This window comes from Scleropages formosus, chromosome 3, assembly GCF_900964775.1.
Source record: "Scleropages formosus chromosome 3, fSclFor1.1, whole genome shotgun sequence".
Lineage (NCBI taxonomy): Eukaryota > Metazoa > Chordata > Actinopteri > Osteoglossiformes > Osteoglossidae > Scleropages > Scleropages formosus.
Window position 1 is genome coordinate 4,120,552 of NC_041808.1, and position 18,457 is coordinate 4,139,008.

General features: G+C 43.4%; 1 protein-coding gene and 1 long non-coding RNA gene across 11 annotated transcripts in view; one reads left to right on the forward strand and one right to left on the reverse strand.

Annotated features, from left to right (window-relative positions):
- Window positions 1-1,631: 1,631 nt before the first annotated feature.
- LOC108934885 (inactive ubiquitin carboxyl-terminal hydrolase 54-like) overlaps window positions 1,632-18,457 on the reverse strand; it is a 58,970-nt gene continuing 42,144 nt past the window's right edge. For 3 of the 10 annotated variants that reach the window (XM_018753062.2, XM_029250673.1, XM_018753064.2), the window contains 12 exons: window positions 16,919-17,065; window positions 16,224-16,373; window positions 15,797-15,965; window positions 15,412-15,591; window positions 14,522-15,128; window positions 14,247-14,374; window positions 13,971-14,132; window positions 13,134-13,253; window positions 10,824-10,983; window positions 6,340-7,355; window positions 6,012-6,142; window positions 5,358-5,877 (listed from right to left, as the gene is read on the reverse strand). In XM_018753062.2, coding sequence (XP_018608578.2) covers window positions 5,557-5,877; window positions 6,012-6,142; window positions 6,340-7,355; window positions 10,824-10,983; window positions 13,134-13,253; window positions 13,971-14,132; window positions 14,247-14,374; window positions 14,522-15,128; window positions 15,412-15,591; window positions 15,797-15,965; window positions 16,224-16,373; window positions 16,919-17,065 — 3,291 coding nt within the window. In that variant the 3' untranslated portion in view covers window positions 5,358-5,556. Of the gene's footprint in view, window positions 4,845-5,357; window positions 5,878-6,011; window positions 6,143-6,339; window positions 7,356-10,823; window positions 10,984-13,133; window positions 13,254-13,970; window positions 14,133-14,246; window positions 14,375-14,472; window positions 15,129-15,411; window positions 15,592-15,796; window positions 15,966-16,223; window positions 16,374-16,918; window positions 17,066-18,457 lie in introns of those variants that run through there. The other 7 variants (XM_018753061.2, XM_018753060.2, XM_018753059.2 and 4 more) reach the window with 7 other exon arrangements.
- Window positions 7,841-14,678, forward strand: LOC108934886 (uncharacterized). Its single transcript, XR_001966170.2, has 3 exons — window positions 7,841-8,411; window positions 8,867-8,975; window positions 14,606-14,678. It is a non-coding gene; the product is annotated as an uncharacterized LOC108934886 (long non-coding RNA).

Sequence of the window (18,457 nt, forward strand, 5' to 3'; positions counted from 1 at the left end):
CAATCAGTTTTCTTGTACCCCACTGCAAGCAGTAAATACTCAAATCGGCTTGCCTGTTCTGTTCCATTTTTATTTTTTATTTTATTTATTTGTTTTTTTTTTACCTCCGCAAGTTTAAAATGATATAAACACATGTTATGCACTCCTTAAACTCTTCCATGGATGGTTCCAAGCCCGGCTGAGAAAGAAAGAGGGTTGGGTGTGGGGCTAGCTACCCCACACTGAAAAAACCTTGCCAACTACAGAAATGCCAACAAGGAAACTTCATGACATCTCAGCTCTTAGGGACACATGGAGAACTCCTGCTGGCGGCCTGTGCCCCAGGACAGGTGGAAGGGATAAGAAGAATGCACTCCTTAGACGTATTGATGTTGACAAACTCACCAACCCAGTTTGGATTTTGTTTTACATTTTTGAAGTCATCAACTTGAACATAAACATTTCAGCAGTCATAAATTTGACCCATATAAATCCTTTAGGTTGGCTTGCTCCTAATGTGACAATTTAATAAAAATCTCATTTTTGGGCGTAAGTTCATTCCATAATGGTGGCTACTTGGCTGCAATTGAATATTTGCTGTTTATGTTTTTAAAACTGACTTTATTTATCCAGCCATAAGCCTCCAAAATTTTCGGATTTGGTAAAGCCTACCCATGGATTTCCCTCAATCCTTCCGTTTAATCCATGTTTAATCTTCAATGTTCAGTAATATCAATATCAGTAAAGATCTGCAACTCAAAACATGCCAATACTTTGCTTTCACAGAGCCCCTGTCACAGTATGAAAGTGCTACTTTATCATTAATAAGTAATAATATAAAGTTCTATTAGTACAAAACCAACCAAGAAAAAAGGCATTATCTTTGTGGCTGTCCTGTACATTCTAGTTTTTGATTAGGTCTCACCCAATATTTAGCGTAATAAAACATGTTAAGTGCCCCAAACTATGATAATTTATAGCTTCTTAATCTTAGTCCATACTTGGCGCCTAATATTAAAATTAACGGAATAGAAGAATGGGGTAAAATACAAATGTATGCTTGTGAGGATGTTGGCAACATATGATTACCTTATGCGCCTTGTTCAACACACTTTAATTAGTGTTTCGAGGCAAACTGCTTAACAGCAGTTTGCAAAGATGCGGATATTGGACGCAGCATTTTTTCTAAACGATATAAACGTGTTCTGAACTTTTGAACGTCATTTTTAAAGAAATTAAAGCGTCTCCCGCATTTTCCCGCCACTTCGGCTCGTTCCGGCTCGTGCGCGTCACGTGACAGTGGTGGAGTTGGGATCGGAAAGGTCCGCCAGAACGAAAAATGGCGGGACAATCCGCGCGGTACCATTGCCGCGCGCTGCTACTGCCTATACTTTGCAAGCAGTAAAACACCCTATGCCTCAGTGTATCTATAGACGCTTTGCCTTCGGAAAGTGAGTGTTTTTATATTATTAATTCTTTTTCTCCATGTTTGGGTTGACGATTTTTTTCCCCCAGAGACGTTATCACGTCGATTTTGGATTTCTTACATCGTAATTTATAAATTCTTAGCGCGACTAAGATTCAGATGTTGTACTCCGCGAGACTCAGAAACAGAGTTGAGTATTTTTTTTTCCAAATTAGCTTAAAATATGTTTTTTTTTTTTTTTTTTAAAAAAAAGGCGGCTGCGGGCGTCATGTTAATTTTGCAATTCGACGGAATTTACTCAGAGTGGTAAAGATCATTAATCATGTGTAAGAGGAATCCGGGGGTCTCTGGATTTAAACCTTAATTTTGAGAGTTTCGCTGAGGTAATTTTAAATTTAAGCATCCACATTTATGGTATGACTTAAGATTTTAGCCTGTTTCTTTCCTGCAGCTTGCAGAAAAGTTGACGTCTTCTTCAACTTCGACTTGTGACATGAATGAATAAAATTGTATGTCCCTGAATAACTGACATAATACTTTCAAAGGATTTTTTTTTTTTTTAATTCCTGTTTCAGGGCGAAGTTACACTTCTGAAGTGCATTTAATGCATCACATGATGCTTTGTTTAAATACTGTTATTCTGCATTGTCATTCTACTCATTGTAGTATTTGCGCATCGTTTTTTTCTAAAATATTTCTATGCAAACTCTAATGCCAGTTTGCAGTTAGGCTAATCTTGTTACAGGTAAAAATTGTCACGGAAACAAAAGCCAAGTGAACTCTAATTTAATCCCCTCTTACAGAGGTTAAGCATGTCAGACTAATAAGAATGGGAGATCTTAAGATCTACAAAATCATGGTAGGTTACACAGAACATTTTGATCATTTCCATTACTTATAGTTGAACACTTCATATGAATGAAAAGGATAATAAATGTGTAGTTGGAATTTTAATATCCAAAAAAAAAAATTAAAATCACATCCAAGTTTGTCAGATCAGTGTTAGAATTGAATTGTGAGGTACTACCATGAATTACAAAAAAATTTCAACCTGTATTACCATCTCATATTTATTTTTTAACTTTTTAATGAGAATACTGACTGATACCTCATTCCTTCACTTCCTGTCCTAATTCCATCATCATGGTGTTCTGGTGCATTCTACTCAGGGATAATATGCCCGTCTTGATGCTCTTCAGTCAGCCAGTGCCTTTTCACTTAATTCTAGCACATTCTTATAAAGCAGATTTGCTTACAGATTTGAGTTCCATGTTTTCTCCCTTTGCCCCTCTGGTTTCTGGCTATAAGTTGCTATGCATTTATATGACTGACTGTAACTAATCTGGGAATTAATGCATGCTTGGATTTGCAAAGCCCTCTTATGATCAGCAAAGGCATGTGCCCTTAAATGGCTATAAAGATACTGTAATCTCTTAGATCAGAGGTGTGAAATCCCAGTTTTGCAGCTTTTAGTTAACATTTAATTTAGTGGTCAACCTCCTGCAAAAGTACAAAGTGGGGTGGATAAAAATGATGACCACTGATCACTGAGATTGAAAAGCACACCTGTTGTCCTTGAGGGCCACAACTGTCCACTGCTTTCCTTTATGAGCCCTTCACAAAGGTATTTATGAAGTGGTACCAGCAGGCTGATGTTATAGGGAATAGGAATGAACCAGATGGCAACTGAATAAGCTCTTCCCTTGATCCCATAAAAATGCAAAGGAGTCTGACTTCCGCTTATAACAAGAAAGACATTTTCTTTCAGCACTAAGGTTAAGAACATCTCACAGTATCTCTTACACTGCTGAACTCTAGGTTTCTTGGCTACACCTTATGAGCTTCTGACAGCATGAAAACCTGCCGTTTTAAGGTAGAAGAAGAGCTACACTTGAAGATATGCGTTGTAGACAATGATGGACCATGACAACTGTAGCTGTACAGTGGAGACCGTAGCAAGGTCACCTTACCATTCAAACTGGAGAAGTGTTAGAGGTGGCCATTAGTCTGTGAATCACTATTGTAATATGCATTATTTCTATACATTTAGGATTATATCAAAGATAAGGTGCTGTAATTTTTTTAATAAATTTGAACAACTGAAATCTCAGCATCATTTATTACATACTAGCTATTTTTAATTTAAATTTTTTAACAAATCCCATATATATATATATCTAAAATACACAGATTATATTTTGCATTTGTGACATAAAAATGTTGTTTTTTCAGATAATGTTCTACACTTTCCTGATTTATACTGAATGACCTGATTAGATTTAACTGAAATTTTCACTGTAATCTTTAAAATATGAAATGTAATTATTTAGTACATAGTAGAATCTTTCATGGAAAGTCACTTAAAATGCTAAGTTTATTTTACTCATTTATAAAGTTTATATTTCTACCTGCGTTTAATACCTTTCTCAATGGTACAACAGCAGGGCCCCTTAGTAAAATGTAACAACTGCTGCTGTTTTTTCATGCTCCTCTCAGCTTCTCATGCTGTTCTTTTAATTTAAAACACTAACAAGTATGTGTCGTAAGTTTTAAAAAAATACATTAAAAGTAGTTAAAATAGTTATGAGATGGACAGGCTACCATTTTGGCTTTTGATATGGAATTAATGCCAGAGGTGGCATTTGAGCACTTTACGCATAGACTCCTCCGCTCGTCAGACTCTAGACAAAGGGAAGGTGCCGAGATTCATATCGGCAGCATCGGATTCTTCCTTACATGTGCAACATTCTCCACCCAATACCATGCAAATTAGGGTAACATTGGGTGTGACATCACCTGGGTAAAGAAACATCCTGCCCAGTTTCCCCACAGATAAGATTTGCCCCATTGGACCGAATGGTCAGGATCCACAGCCTCTCCCCAGCAGCAGTCTTCTTCATTTCCCCTCTAACCAAAGAGGTGGAAGGGTATTGTAATGGGGCTCGGTGCGCCGGCACAATTGAAGAGCCTTCAGCCAGTGGGGCCAAACCGAGTCCAAAACATTTCTTGATTAGCAGTAATTTTGAAAGGGTCCCAAGGACATCTATTGGCACACATAATATGACTGGGAGGGGCCAAAACAATGCTGGCCTGGCCTCAGACGAGCTGCTGGTGGCGGAGGTGGGGAGCACCAGGACGAGTTGCAAGTTAGCCACTGTTTCTCCTCTCTGAGTGATTGGGTACTGCTCATAATGCCTAGGAGATGGACTGAAGTCAAAGCAGCATGCCTGCCTGTTACTGTCTTTCCCATCCAGACAGTTCTGGTGTGATGGAACTGACAGATTCTATGAGTTCAGACAACATGTGGTAAGATTGGACCCCTGGAGTTACCCTTTGCACAGCCTGGAGCTCAGTGCAACACAGCAGTGGTCTTCCCTGGAGAGAGTTTCACCCCAGTCAAGCACAGCCAAAAACTTTTAGACCTCCTAGGGATCTCCTGCTGGGGATTCATGAAAAAGAGAAACAAATTAATCACAGACACCAACACAACACAGTGAAAGAGCTCCAGATTGAGAATTAATCAACCTGAGGTGTCTTCATTACTGTCAGGTGTGTGTGTGTGTGTGTGTGTGTGTGTACGCCCGCATTCACGGGCATGAAAAATGATGCATCAGGCAAGCGCTTACCTGAAGATTGCATGGTGCCATGTGTCCACTAGATGGCAGTGAAGAACATTAAATTATAGGTATGATCGTTATAGTTATCCCAAGGCCACATGATCTGTGTGAGTTGTGGTATGGAGATTGTATTTGCATAAAGTACATACTGCAGTGGTGATTCAAGGCTTCATCTACGAGCAATTCCGTGATCACTGTATTATCACAGCAAGGCAGCACCGAGTAGCTACTGCTGTCTCACAGCGCTATCCCTGCTCATTCTGTGTGAATTTTGCATGTTTCTGCCGGATGCTCCCGTTTCTTCCCACAGTTCAAAGAGAAGTTATTTAGGTGGATTGGTGACGAAAAAAATCAATTGCAGTGTATGTATGTGTGAGTGATTCACTGGTATGTGGATGAGTATAATTAGTGTATCTAGCACTGTAAAACACCTTGGATGAGTAAGGCATGGGGTGAAACCACTACATAGTGTTCACTGGAAGTTGCTTTGGAGAAAAGCATCTGCTAATAAATAAATGTAAATCATTTTCCCCACTAGATCTGAAAACACTGTTGCTCAGTATACTGATGAAAATCTGTTAATTCATTAGCGCCTCTGCTCTTGACATACTGCAAGTCATGCTGTGTGTATAGGATACTCACAAAACTGCGGGAAACAACCAGACTCTCGGGATGTCTTCCAATCACAGTGCTGCTGAGGCTGCGGGCAACGCGGCGCATGTTCTCCACGCTGTAAGACTCCTCCTCTCTATGTGCCACGTCCTCTGCAGCATGCCACTCTTCACTCCCTTGTCCCAGATTTTCCACACTGTATGACCCCCTGTGTTGTAGCTCACAGGCAGAGATGGCCAAGAGCTGGAAGAACAGGGTCAGAAAAAAGTAAACCGCAGGCCAGCCCTGTTCAGGAATGCAACTTGTATGACCATGCTTCCAGCTTTCAGTAGTTTGAATTCACATGTGTTGGTATGGGAGAGTAAATCTTGACTCACTCTGTGAGGGTAGACAAGGGGGCTGCCACAGTTTGGTGTCTGGTACACACTCCTCTCTATCTCTGCTGTGGGGGTCTTGGAGCGGCCAGCTGTGACCATCCCAGACAGTCGCTTTCGATTAGTTGCTGGAACTAAAAACAACATCTGAAGTGAGTGGTACAAAGCATTTGCTCATGAAATGAGCACTTTCACACAGATCTAGAATTTTCATCAAAAAGGATGCAGGACAGATGTTGCAGGAAAATGGCAAGTTACCAAATCTATGAGTGTGCTTGAATGAAAGGTGCACAGGTTTTTCAAAACTAACAACATGGCAACAGCAATCTACCTGATTTGCTTCCAGCTGGTGAACAGCTGCTGTATCCGGTCTGTGGAGAGCTTGTGGGATCCTGTAGGCTGGTCTGGAAAAGCTCAGAGAGCTCCTTGTCTGGATCATCAACAACTTCCCGCCATGTAGGCTGGAAGTTACTGCGGACTTTGGTGTTCTCAGCCCTTTGCTCCCCTTGAACAGGAGGAGTCTTTGCTGGCTCAACCGCTTTCTGAGAGGAGGGAGGCAGTCCTGGCATGCTGGAGGTGGAACAACACTGGAGGTCTGGTGGTGTGCAAAAAGTCACAACAACAGAGTCTGGTCTGTCCAGGCTCCAGGATGACCGGTGGCGGATAGTGCTGGGCAGGACTTGTGGCTGGTGGATGAGATAAGAATTTTTAGGCAAGCATAGTTGAGGAGGGGTTGGTTGTTGAATGGGAGACCTGGGATGTTCAAGTCCTGGCTTCTCAGCAGTTGACTCTACAGGAGACCCTGCTTTTTGTATTTGGGCCCCAACTCTTTGAGGTTTACTCTGGTCAGGGATTTCAGTGCAACCTTGGTAAGGCAGAGCTGGGGCAGCAGGCAAGGGCTGTGACTGGGACTGCTGGGTGCACACCTCCCAACTGCTTCCAGGAGTCCTCCAGCACTCCAGGGGCAGCATTGGTAAGGAGATGGTGCGGTGTTGGTGGATGGGCCTCACTTGTGGCCCTGAGGTCTGGTTGATACTGGAGATCTCAGATCCATCCAGGCAGTTTAGCTGCTCTTGTCCTTCTCCTCTCATCTCCTGTTCTGCCAAGTCTGGAGGAGCAGGCCGACACTCAAGGCTGTCCCCAGCTGGGCCCTGGCTCTGTGACGGCCCCACCGGTTGGGGGGAGCACGGCGATGGGTGGCTCAGTGGGTCAGGAAGTGGGTTTCTAGCAGGGGAAAAGGGTTGAACAGAGAGAGGAGAGGGCGGGCCAAGAGCCGCATCTTGCTCTGCATCCCAGTCCTCTTCATGATGCATTGTCAGCAGTATTTGGACCGGGCCAGGCTGTTCACTGGGAGCGTGGGGACAGGGGTTGAGGAGGACAGGGAGGAATGGAAGACACAAAGTCAGTGATGCTGGACCAGTGAGTAAACCAGAGACAAATACACTTAAACATTGAGAGGAAAAAAAAAAAAAAATCTGCTGTGTAATGTGCCGCACCTTAAAACCTTGTTTCTAGGCACTGGGTTCAAAGACAGGTTGTAACTCCAGAATGGAGTCTGCTGTTTATTAGGGATGGGTATCGAGAACCGGTACTAAATTGGTACCGGTTCCTGACTGGTCAGTACCAAAATATTGATAAGCTCCTGGACAAACAGTCCTGCTATCGGTATTTATATAACGTTAATTCATTACCTTCTAGACACGACCACATAGCAGGTGTTTTCAAATTCCTAACCGTCCCCTAATGACAACGAAGCTGCCAGTGTCAAGCGATTACGTTTGACGTTGCGTTAACTGCGTGTTTACATTCTCATTCTGTGCTCTCCAGTCATGGGTGACAGAGCAAAACGTTTGAAAGTGTGGGCTCACTTCACTAAATTTAATGAAAATGCAGCTAAATGCAATATATGTAAAAAGGTAGTTGCATGTAAAGGGGATAACACCAGCAACCTCATGAAACACAAATACAACATTCTATAAATCAGTATCGACATCGATAAAGTCCTAACGATACCCATCCCTATTGTTTACTGTATACATGCCAATGAAAAAAGGGCTGAATGCCATTTTTTCATACAGAAAGACCGCTCTCCTCTTTCAGATTAACATTCTGCATTATATTCAGTTTTCCATGTTGGAATGGGCAGTCGCTCCATGAAAAGACTGGAAGACTCCTATCAACCCAGTTCTCCTGGCACAGATTGGGCCCACATCCTTGGCACCTGGTCTATCATACTGGCTACCAAAAGACGAGGAGATGCACGCAAGACACCATCCTGGACTCGGAACTACCCTTTATGACCAATTCAGACTTGGGAGCACTGTTGATTTCTACCAGAGCTTTCTTTTTCTCTAGTTGGTATTTTGACTGCACTAAGGCACTGGCGCCAAGAAAGTGTAAAGGGTGAGTACCACCATCTCTTGCCACACATCTCACAACTATTACCCTGAAAGCGGTTGGTGTTAGAGGTCAAATGTTCATGTAACAGAATTATGAATGTCACTTAACTTTGGATAATTCATAAATTATGATGCAGTGTGATATATTAGGGGGTGCAGTGGCGCAGTGGGTTGGACCGGGTCCTGTTCTCCAGTGGGTCTGGGGTTCGAGTCCCGCTTGGGGTGCCTTGCGACGGACTGGCGTCCCGTCCTCGGTGTGTCCCCTCCCCCTCCGGCCTTACACCCTGTGTTGCCGGGTAGGCTTCGGTTCCCCGCGACCCCGTATGGGACAAGCGGTTTAGAAGATATGTGTGTATCATTTTCTATTTTCTCCATCATAACACAACAAGGTTGTAACTGTTTTTGTGTATAAAACTGCCTGCTTGATATGTACCAAGAAACCCTGCTTGTGTTTTACAGAAAACACGCACGAGACCACATCCATTTTCAGACCCACAGAAATCTGAGCACAAACCTAGAATCAGCTCTGTGGCCTTTCAGTGGGAAAGGAGGGAAAACATCTGAGCAGGTAGGGAAGTGTAAATGAGAATGGCAGTTGGATCTCTGTAAGTTCAGTTTTCATAGTATCTTGCCTCTATTCATCTTTCCTGCGATAGATAGTACCTTCTATGTGAGATTTGTGCCACAACATCGACCTGTTAGAAGCACAGCTGGTGTCCTGCTCAAGTGTTTCATTAAAAAAAATGTCTGTAAGCTGCTTTTTATGACAAATTTCAGTGTTGACATTACTTGTGCATTACTTCAGTAGTGTTTCACTAAATCTGTTTTGAACAATTTCACAGGTGCAACAAACGCTAAATCTTACAGCACGGTTGTGCGATTTAAAGCAATTATATAATACTGAATTGTCTACTCCTGAATGAGGGAAAAATTAGAAACATAATCCGAAACAATGTGTGAGCAAGTTAAATGTGCAACTTTTAATTTACTTTTCTGTGCACTTTGAAATTCTACTTTCTGAACAATTTGCTCTGTAATTTTGAGTCTGTGATTAAAAAAGCATGCAGGTGGAAAAAACCTAGCAGAACATGTACGCGTACAATCTCACACATGTAGTAAGGTGAACAGTAAGATCTGTAAATTAAAATATTACAGAAGAGTTGACTTTATCTGTGTCCTTCCAGATTTTTTATATCTGGATTATGCTCCAATGTGTTCACCTTTGTGAGAGATTAAAGAAATATAGTTATTCACATCACATCACACCATGTTGAAAGGGGTTAGAAGTTTAAGAATATTGCAGATCTGATTAATGGAATCCTGTTCCTGTCTCCTGCTCTACTCCTGTACTACATTGTTCAGTAATTGCGTCGGTTTGGGGCAGGTCAGGTAATAAATCACCTCAGTGCATAAATCGATGGTGAAAAACAACTGTGCGGAGACAGGTTAATGCAGTTCTCATTGACTCCACTGTAACTGCTCAGGCTGTTTGTTGTTTAAGGATGTTGCCTTCTGCTTTCAACAAAGTACTAAAAGTTTCCAGTAAAACCAAGCTAATATAGTAATAGATCATGTTGGCATGTAAAGACAATGAGGCAGGAGCAAACAAGAGAAAAGTGATGTTACTCCATCAGAAGAATACCTTTTTTTCTTGATACAAGACAGCTTGCACTGCCTTTGCAGAATCTTGTGTGTTTGTATGCAATAGTGTATTTATGAATGCAGTGGGAGAGGGGTGTGGTTTAATACAAGGAATTCCTCTTATAATCAGCCACCGTGTTGTTGCCTTCCCTGGAATTGCCTTGGTACGAATAAGTGCAGTGTCAAAGACTACTCCATTAATTGAAATTGCCTTAATGCAATTATTCAGGTATTCACAATACAATTCATAGCAGCTCCAACCCTGATATTACATTTAATGCATCCTGGGTTTTGTGTAAGTGAAAATGAATCTTGAATATAATGTACAAATAGTAATGGTTTTTCTCCTGTTGGAACAACACTCTGGATATTTCTCAGAGGTGCACAGAGGACATGATGGCATAAAGCAACCCAGAGATAGCACATTTCAACCAGTCTGGAGATGCTGCAAGTTTACACACCCTGACAGCTGGCTAGAACTTGGATCTGCATTGAAGCTGATACCGTGCTACAGTAATGAAAATAACCAGGAGTCTGTACAAAGCAGCATTACATAAATGTAAAACTTTTGTAAAAATTTAAAAAGGAGCATCCCATAAGATGTGTTTGAGAGAGAACCTCAAAGCAAAGCAAATCTTAAGTTTTCTCCCTCCAAAAGTGAGAGAGTGGTAATAATGAAATGAGTGTCAAATTACAAAAAAAAAAGTTTCAAAATGTCAGTATTGAACCAGTGACAGGCTTTGCAAGGGACACAAACAGGAGACAGGTGTGGTACCTGGGAGGCCCCTGGGGTTCCGTCTGCTCCTGTTCCCGCGGCTGCATGCGCTGCTGTAGGCCCCGAGCTCTCCTCATGCACTTTTGCAGCTTCTTATCGGCAGCCATTGTCCTGCTATGAGTGTTAGCACTGCCCTCATGCATGGTAAGTCTTAGTTTAGCTAAAGAAAAAACAAAACAGGAAACAATGCAAAGAAACGGAAGCACAAAGAAAAAGCAGGAAACAAATTAAAAAAAAAACAAGTTATAAGGAGCATGCAAGTAGCTCGTTACCAAAAAAGTTTAAATTATTTGATGAGAGGGAGGAAGTGTGAGGACTCATTAAACACATCAGATAGGGCTGCTGGTAAGAACTTAAAAGCCCAGTTGAGTTAACATTCATAGCCACTTTTAGAAAATTAGTGACATTTCATAAACAGTACAACCTGAAGATTTAAATTTTTGCATTCATTTACTGTGCACACTTCTCAGCAGCCACGGTGAGGGTGAGTGTGATAAATCTAAATCTGGTTAAGCAGAGAATGGCTGAAGGGCAATGGTGTTTCTCCAAACATAATGAAAGTATCAAAGCTGGAAGCTGAAATCATCTGATGTCTTCCTGAAATAAACTGCCAAAAAACTAAAGACAAATTTTAAAGTTTTCTGGCAGATTTTCAGTAGGACTTTAAAGGTGTGCTGAAGAGAAAAACTTATTTTTAATGAGGACAGAGAGTTGTGCTAATTATAAAGTGAGGATTTAAACATAAAATCTTGATAAGGGCACAGATTTGGACCATTTGGACTGAAAGGGGGTAGCGTGGGGAATATCAGCTGACTGGGACTCAAGATAGAAATCTTAGTGCAGACAAAAACAAAGAGCAGACTACATCGACAACACAGTCACAAACTGACATTGAGACAGAGACAAGTCAATAAATGATTACAGGTGGTTCTCAACTCACGACCCGATTCTGTTCTGACAACCTCATTATTAAGTTGACTCATCGTAAGTCTCAAATCCCCTACTATCGTATTATATAAACCGTTAACTTGCATGAATGCTACGTTGTATAATATGGCTTTGTTATATTTTTTCACTAATGTCCACATGTACTTTATGTTAACAACTTAAATACTGTAACATAAATACTGCATTGTATTTTCTAGCTGCACTATTTTCACCTTCATTTCTAAATCTGTTTTCTTTTGCTTATCTGCAGCACCAGAATACTCACTTGCTATCCATTTTAAAAAGGTAATCTGAACGGAATCACAAAGGAAACATTCTGCAAGTTTTAAAAAAAAAAAAAATTTTCTACATAAAATACAGTTGCTAATAGACATGCTGAGTAACAAATATGGTGCCTTGCTGGAGTAAGTCCAGCCAGCGTTATCGCACGACATTGCAACCAATCACTGGGACTCAATAATAATGTAATAAAGTTGATGGGGCAGCCATCATATGTCCAAGATGTAAGTCACATGTGTCATAAGTTGAGGACCACCTACTGTATATGAGGATCTCTATAACTGCCCAACACCAGCCCCGATACTAGGATACCCAGCAATTCCCATAGCTCCAGAGTTGGAAGTGCGTTTGCCTCTGATAACATCAGGCTACGCAAAACGCCATGAAGCCTTGCATGGTTGCAAAAGCAGATCACCCAAAAGTAACAACCACTGGATGGATGGACAGCAGTGTCCATATGTCCTTTACTTCTACGTCTGCAGACAGAACTCATCAGACCAGTGAACCAACTCATTTCATTTTTGGCCTTATTATTTGGATTGAAAAAGAGAAGAAAGTTGACCTGGATTGCCGGTTGCCAAAAATAGTGCTGTCTGGAGTTTTAAAGATAAAATAGTTTTACTTCATTAATCATTTAAATAAACACGTCTCTGCTGTTTAAAAATGATGTTACCTCTGATTATACCTCATATTCTGAGGCCTGAGCTTCTGTTTTTAATCTTACAACCAAAAATTTGATGCTTACATTATACACACTCATGCCTATGGGATCTTAAATGCAAGACCGTTTTGGTCATATCCCGCGACGAAGTTATGTCCTGTAGCGGATCGTGTTTCAGGAGTATTAGAAACAGGACGGCCATGTATGAGGTCTTTGAAGACCTAATTTATAGAACACAGAAGGGGAATCTAGAGGAAGAAAGGGACAAGAAACCAGAGGGGCAGACGAACAGACAGACAGGGACCAGACGGGATACGAGCACAAACACTGGCGACGGGTATAGCAGCAGTAGTAGAATTGGTGGTAGTAATAGTAGTAGTAGTACTAATAGCAGCAGGCACTGGCAGGTTAGAGTTACTTACATACAGCTTGGTGGCAGACAGACAGCGCCGCGGCCACGTCCCCACCCTGCTCTAGCCGTAGGGACCGCTCTAACAGCGAGTCTGCCTCGGCGAGGGACCGCTCAAAGCCTCCACCCTTCCCTGCAGATAATACAGCAAGGCAGGGGGCTGTAAATGCAGGATGAGCGGCGGAGAGTAGGGATGGGACACATAATCCAATAGCGCCCCTCTGCTGCTGGCAGCTTCTCCACGGACAAATTCACACTCACGTTGATGCAAATCTCAACAAGCTTTTGACCTGCCAACTGTGTAAGGAAGATGTTTTGCGCATTAATTTTGCATTAATGTGTGAATATTGATGTTTGGGGATCCCAGGATGCAAAGCTCAGTGTGAAGCAGAGTGGATGAAACATCACAAACACTGAATATAAGGTGCTACCTGTTAGTGTCATGTAGTGGCTTCCATTGAGTCTGCAACGAATTTTTGTCCCAAAAGTTGATGGATCCAGGTCACTACTATCAGACAACCTCTTTCCTCCCTCTGCCCAGATTCGGTCTTTGGCTAACACATTTCATTTCTCCATTTTAAGAGAGACCGCTGGCAATAACAAAACCCTGTCACTTTCATTCAGCCTCACCAGCATCACCAAATTCCTGCCAGTTTGCCAAAACATATCGATTCCAAACACCAGCCACAAAGTCTTTGCTTCCCCAACACTGATTCCACATCTGGAAAAACTACTCCTAAACACAAGTACAAGACCTTTTCCAACTGCCGGGAAGTGTAAGGATAAAGTCCCACATCCCAGATGCACAATTGATTTCCCAGCTGGTTTCTGCCTTGGCCCTTGCATTTACCCTGGTGCTGCAGCTCATCCAGGTCCACAAACTTGCTGGGTCTGGGGTTGAAGCCCATGGCGGCCTCCCTCTCCCGTTCTCTCTTTCTTTGTAGCTCCTGCTGCCTGGCCCGGCGGGCCACCTCCTCCTGCAGCTCATCCAGTTCACTGCGGCCCTCCCCTGCTTTGAACATATACAGGCACGCAAGTTGAACAATCCCAAAAAACAAAATGGATTTCAGGTTATTATAAAATAATATGACATTGCTGCATGTTGATTTGGGGGTCCTGCACACACCAAGGCTAATGTGACTGCTGCTCCAGGACAATGACTTATGGTCCTGCAAGATGGCGCCGCTGCTCTTGGACTTGGGCACGCTGCGCCAGGATGGGCCAGAGGTCAAGGGCTTCTTTATCCCCGTGTCCCTGTTGCAAGGAGAGAGTAACAGTGATGAGGTGACTGTTGCGTGTTCATAATTGTGTGATGTGCGTTACACCCTGTCTGTCTCCGCGTGTGTTTGTACCTGTGTGAGCGGTGTTGGACCCTGTCTCCCTCTCCAGGTGTGTGTGTACCTGTGTGAGCTAGCGCTGGGCCCCTCGCTGAGAGGCATGTCCATGCTCACTGGGCTGTTGCTGTTCCTCTCACTGCTCTCATAGCCGCTCTCCATCCTCTGGATCAGACGTGGTCCAGGTTGGTGGTCCAGGCTGTGTTGTGGCAGAGGAGGAGGTGGAGGTGGAGCCAGTCGCTCCATCTTGCTTGCTGCTACAGATGCTGGAGCTCCCATTACTGTCCCAGTGGACCCCAACACCCCAAGTCCCCCCTCACCCTGTGTGCCTCCGCTATCTTCCAGGAGCGGCGAGGCCCCAAGTGGGGTAAATCCGACATGCCGCCGTCGCTCTCTGCTGAAGATGCTGTCAATGTTCAGGGCCTCGCGTCTTGGCTTCCACGTTGGCCGATAACGTCCCCCAGAGGAGCTTGACTTAGACTCACTGCTGGTGCTCTCATTCTCCCAGTCACGAACTCGAGCTCCTGGCTCCAGACTGCCAACTCCTGAGCTGGAGGATGACGAGAGGGGCCGACTGTGGATCATGCCACCCATTGTCTCCTTGAAGTCCTTCAGCCGGCTGCCGCATGGCCTCGGTAGGGTGCGGGGGCCTGGTGGGTCCTTCAGAGTCTCTCCTGTAATGTGACAAGAAACAGAGAGAATTGCTTTGCCGTTTTCACAACATAAATTTCTTTTAAGGTAAGAGTATGAGGTGGGTGCTTCTTCTGTGCAATACTGCGGACATAGTCTGAGGGCCTGAGGGTGTATGAAAGCTCGCATCACATAAGCCAGGTTAAGAATAGGGTTTATATCATATTCCCACCCTGCTATTATACTAGCCTTTGCCTTATGCTGCATGTAATCATGTGATTTTGCGACACCAATTAATATATGGTAAAGAGAAGAGAATGGCATTACCTCCCATATCACCGCTGTACTGGGAGCTCGTGTCATTGTCAGGGTTAAAAATGACCGTGCCCTGAGAGTCAGATGAGAAGCGACTGGCCATGGACTCATGATATGAACGAGAGTGCCTGTGGGAGCAGCTGTCCGTTGAAGAGTCGGTACGGGTGTCGCTGGAGATAGACGGCTCCCGACCTGTGGAGGTAGGGGAGCAAAAGTATTTCAGGGCACCAGATAACAAAAGTCACCGAGCCTTGCCGAGTCATGATCGATACACCCTGTGAAGAGATGTACACATGCACTAATTCGACACTTACATTCAGTGAGTTGTCCTTCGTTGCACTTAAGGACAATTTCTAAAGAAGCGCATAAGTTTTGAGCGCTCAATGAGGAACTATACCAGAGTCTTCGCTATCATATCCAGCCTTGGTGCAGTGATGGAGGTCTAGCTGCGAAGGGAGGTCTTGGGCTGAGACAGGAGTCCCCCGGGGATCGGCATAGAGCAGCAGCAAAGGCTGGTAATGACTCTTTATACAGCGGGACACCACATCCTTCCATTTGGGCCCAATCTGCCAGAAGACCGAGAAGTTAGCAACAGTGACTGCCACAGCTGATGTTTTAAGACAGGACTGCAGAGCAAGTTGTAGAACTCAGAACAGTTTATATCCAGGTACATAGCTGGTTATCTACCTAAGCATGGATATTTAAGAAGGCACTTATTAGTTTTAATTCGCCAGTGTTCCCTCTCCCACAATGTAAAGCCGTGCCCAGCTTAGCTAGTCTAGTTGGTCGATGTATGGCATGGGATATAGGAGAAGCTCTCTTACCTCTTTTACGTGTGCATCATCAAAGTACATCCACTTGCGGATCTTAGTTTGGAAGAAGAAGGTGGAGTAGTGCTTGCCATAGTAGCAGACCATACCAACTAAGTAGAGTTCGGACTGCTTGGCCCTGTCATCTGTCACACGGTAGAAGAGCTACATAATAAAGAGAGATTGTCTCTTATCTTAGAGTCCTGATATTCTCGCTTATTCTGAATCATTAAGGTTACATGCCAACCACAGATCTCTGCTTTGGACTGCACCCTATGCAATAAACAGTTGAAAACCTTGAGCATACTGCGATTAATAAAAAATGGCATTCAGAAGTGCTAAAAATTTTACAGTGCGGTTATGTCTGCCTGAGGCATGCAAGTCATAACAACCCAGCCACGTGCGAAGGTGACACGGCTTGCTCTCGTTTTGCTGTTTGAGACCAGCAACCGTGAGAGGGTCAGCTGTGTTGCCTGCCAGGCAGAAATGTAGAGGAGATGAGACTTCAGCAAGAAATGTTTTAAATTCTGTTTATGATTTCTGCTTCTGATGTCAGGGAGAACAGTCTACTATGCCTTGAAGTGCAGTAGGTTTAAGTCTGAAATATCTGAAAGGAACCCAAATGTTTGGAGAACTCAACAGCTCATAGGGCTTTCATGTCAGACTCAAAATGTCTTTACAAATTCATTTGCATTGTACACATTTCTTACATCACCCAGGCGAAGGCAGGTGCCAAGACTGTGGATGACGTCCTCGGCGAGGTCAGAGTGGTCCGAGTCCCACACCAAGCCAATAGTGATTATCTCCGGGCAGTTCATCAGTACCCGCCGGATTCTCAACATCTCCCCACAATTGGCCTTGTATGCAAGGGGAGTAAACAAATGGGTTTAAATACCTTCTGGAAACACTAGAAAAAATTACCTAGTAGATGTGTACATTTTTTTGTCGTTAACCTGGTATGAACGGTGTTATACTTAAAACTGTAAAAATTTGTTTCCATAGCAACATTAGGCAGGAATTCTGCAATCTACGTGGAGTTGTCTTAATAACCAAAGTTTGATCCCCTGAAAGTGTGAAAGTTTTCATTTGAGAATGAGTGTCCCTCAAAACTGCCTTCAGTTGTGAGCCTGTCTCCCATACCTCATACAGGTTGGACAGCAGTTAAGGAACAAGGTCCAGCAAGTAAATGCCAGAGCCAGTCAGAGAACATCTGGCCTTGCACATAACCCTATTCATCATCCTCCATCTCAATGCACTTCTCTAGCATAGCTGTATAAATAATACATCACATGTCAGTATCAGGGTAGTGTCACTTCTTCATTACCTGAGTGTGCCATTCTCCCCACTTAAGACTCTGCTGGCCATCAGTCCCACTTGTTTCATGACTCAAATCACATCCAGCCATACCATAACTCCAACTTCTCCTCTGTAGGTATCAGTGGGTTTTCCCCCAAAGAAGGAAGAGAAGGCTGCAAATAAGTCAGCCACCCACAAAGAGTCCGTTCTTGGATTAGGCAAGACGAAGCAGGACAATGGGAAACTGGCCACAAGCAATGTCAAGAATTGGCATTCATCTGTACCATTGCTGAAGTCGCGGACCCAAACCATTTTTCACCAAAAGCTAGCTGTGAGAGCACTTTTAAGGAAGAACATTAAGCTAAACAAGACCAACAAGTAGCATCACTCTAATCAATAACTTCTTCAAATCCAAAAAAAATTCTCCTGCCCTCAACACACTGGTCTGTGGTACTTGACTCAAAGAGTTAACCCACTTCTGGCTATTGGAAAACCAATCTGAAGTTACTGTAATGACCAAAAAACATGGGATAACACTCTACAAGTCCCATCATCTAGCACCTCGGCCCACAGAAGAAGCCAATGAAAGCCTAATGTGACCTCCACCCGACCTCAGCGGCTGGGGCAGAAACGCAAGCCTCGTTTCCTCAAGGGAAACGAAGGCAGCAGGTTGGCGCAGACTGGTACCAGCTCTGGACAGGAAGGTATTGTGTGTGAGCCAGGCAGCTCCTTGCACACAAAGGGACGGGTACTCGGAACTGCTTTGCCTCAGAAAGCGTGGGGGGAAAATACGCATCATGTTCAGAATGTAGAGTACAAAGCAGAAGTGGGTTTAATTTAAAAAACACGTCGTGAATGAACTAACAAAAGCACACTTGAGCGCACTGCTGAAAGTCTTCTTTGTTTGCAGTCTTTAAAAGTTATGCTGCAGATGAAAAGTGATCAGAGAGATG